General features: G+C 32.1%; 1 protein-coding gene and 1 long non-coding RNA gene across 2 annotated transcripts in view; one reads left to right on the top strand and one right to left on the bottom strand.

Moving 5' to 3' along the window:
* Nucleotides 1-2,500, top strand: part of LOC135213404 (uncharacterized) — a 118,634-nt gene that overhangs the window by 24,637 nt on the left and 91,497 nt on the right. The window lies entirely within an intron of this gene.
* The window catches only part of LOC135213219 (uncharacterized), a 33,244-nt gene that overhangs the window by 2,199 nt on the left and 28,545 nt on the right, over nt 1-2,500 (bottom strand). Inside the window, exons 3-6 of the mRNA XM_064247198.1 lie at nt 2,244-2,386; nt 1,220-1,303; nt 715-803; nt 132-311 (exon numbers count right to left, since the gene is read on the bottom strand). Of these exons, the coding sequence (XP_064103268.1) occupies nt 132-311; nt 715-803; nt 1,220-1,303; nt 2,244-2,386 (496 nt within the window). The remainder of the gene's footprint in view (nt 1-131; nt 312-714; nt 804-1,219; nt 1,304-2,243; nt 2,387-2,500) is intronic.

Raw genomic sequence — 2,500 nt, 5'->3', positions numbered from 1 at the left:
ACGTGCTTCCTTATAGAATAAGAAGGTTTAGCGAGGTGTCATTGGAATACATGGCCAAATGGGAAAAATGGACAGAAAAAAAATAAAGGAAATTTACCCTCAAACGATCTTGGCCAGCTCACAAAACTAACCTCATCCAACCAAGGTATGGGTAAGACCTTCCCACCAAGTTGGTTGTGGGTGTTCTCGATGCAAACCAGCCGCGTGGATGGCAGGTGGATGTTGTCCGCCCTGACGGAGTCCTTCAGCTCGTCCAGGTGGAAGGTCCCGTCAGGTAGGTTCTCCAGGAGGTGGGAGTGGACTCCCCCTAGCTGAGGAAATCCGGAATGATATTGAGATATGAGAAACAATAATCTAATTCTGCTACGGTTCGTTACGTATTATTGATCGTTATAATTTATTTTATAAATATTCTAGGATGTTTATATAGCTGTTTTCATAAAAAACTAATTTTTTTATTCTTTAAATTAAATCTTTATGAGACAAGATATAATTAAAATGTTATTTCTTTTATAATTATAGATTTTTCTTAATTATTTATAGAAACAATAAATTATATTTTGTATGCACTCTCATAGGCAAAGAAGAATATTTAACATATGAATATATATATATATATATTATAATATTTATATATATATATATATATATGTATATATATATGCATGCATGCATGTATGTATGTATGTATGTAGGTATGTATGAGCAGCTTACCTGCGAAATGTTTCCTTGCTCCCATAGGTGAATGTGGCTTAAGTTTCCCAAGAGAATTTCACTTCCTCTCTTATCACAATGAGTCATTACTGTTTAAAAAAAAGTAAAAATAAATATATATTATTAAATAATATTTTAGCCCAATGAATAAGAAGCAAAATGATTTATTTACATATATTTCATAATTTCCTTGTCTACCAAGGAGAGAGAGAGAGAGAGAGAGAGAGAGAGGAGAGAGGTCAGTTCAATAATATTTCCGTGTGGAATCTGTACCACCAACGTGGTACAGAATTTGGAATCTAGCTATAACAGTTGTACCACTATTTAAAAGCACAAAGAATTAATGTATGTTAATGTATATAAATATACATCCCCAAAGTAAATTGTAAATTAATATCATCAATAGTAAAACTCATACGAAAAAGGGAAATCTGAACGCAGGTCTCAAGGTCCCACAAGACACACAAAAATTTATTTCAAACGACCAGAGGAAGAGACGACTCACCACAGAGGAGATTCCCCATCGTTCCGCTCAGGACAAACAATGCTGCTTCTTTCTGCAACATATCTGCAACCTTGTGTTCCAACGCTGTTTGCAACAGCAGAATGGATATGAAAATGAATATTTTAGATCTCGATTGCAGGGTTAATGTCTTACAGATACTAACGAAAATGGAAATTACCGTTTCTAAATTCCCAGAATTATGGAAGATCTAACCATAATTTATCAAGTAGAGAAATTTATATTTCTAAGTACTTGTAAAAATATTATTGACTATTATTTCCATATTTAAAGAGTTATGGAAGACCTAAGCATAATTTATCAAGTAGATGAATTTATTTTTCTAAATATTTCTAAAAAAATGATAAGCTGTTATAGGCATAGTATTGTGACGAGAGGAGAGAATGGTTTAATTTGCTTAGATGGCAAGAATATACAACAATATGCTTAATATATCCTCCAATCAAGATATCTCATCGCTTAGTACTGGAGAAGTTTCAGAAGTTATGAGTTCCCTTTGTGCACATTGGATCTCAAGAATATACTATAATATACTTAATATACTCTCAAAATTACCTGATACTTTAGTACTAGAGAATTTCATAGGAATATACTACAATATTTTTAATATACTCTCCATTCAAGATATCTCATCCCTTAGTACTATAGAAGTTACAAGGTTAAGAGTTCCCTTTAAACAGAATATATCTCAAGAATATACCACAGTATACTTAATATACTCTCCAATCAAAATATCCAATTATAAAATCCGTTCCCTTAATAGTATAGAAGTTACAGAAGTTAAGACTTCCCTTTATACAGATTAGGTCTCAAGAATACACTACAATATACTTAAAATACTCTCTAATCAAAATATCCGATTATAATATCCGTTCCCTTAGTAATATAGAAGTTACAGAAGCTAAGACTTCCCTTTATACAGAATAGATCTCAAGAATATATCACATTATACTTAACATATTCTCTAATTAGGATATCTGATCCCTTGAGGAATTAGTTTACTGACCAATAGTCGTCGGATCTTCCTGAAAGACATCGTCTCCTACTTCAGCAGCCATCATGAACTCCTTCATTTCAGGAGACTGCTGAGTTAGGACGTCCGATCTCAGGTCAATAATATGCGGTTTTTTGTCATTTTTGTGTTCATATGACAGTTAGATCCAGAATAAGCCTGAAAAATAATAGTTTTCCTTAATTTGAAAAAAAATTTAATTTTAATAAATAAAATAAAATTCTTAAATATCTCTGAAATACGAACATGAT

This window comes from Macrobrachium nipponense, chromosome 42 (assembly GCF_015104395.2).
Source record: "Macrobrachium nipponense isolate FS-2020 chromosome 42, ASM1510439v2, whole genome shotgun sequence".
Lineage (NCBI taxonomy): Eukaryota > Metazoa > Arthropoda > Malacostraca > Decapoda > Palaemonidae > Macrobrachium > Macrobrachium nipponense.
Note: the sequence above shows the minus strand (reverse complement) of the source record. Positions and strands in the feature narration are given on the sequence as shown.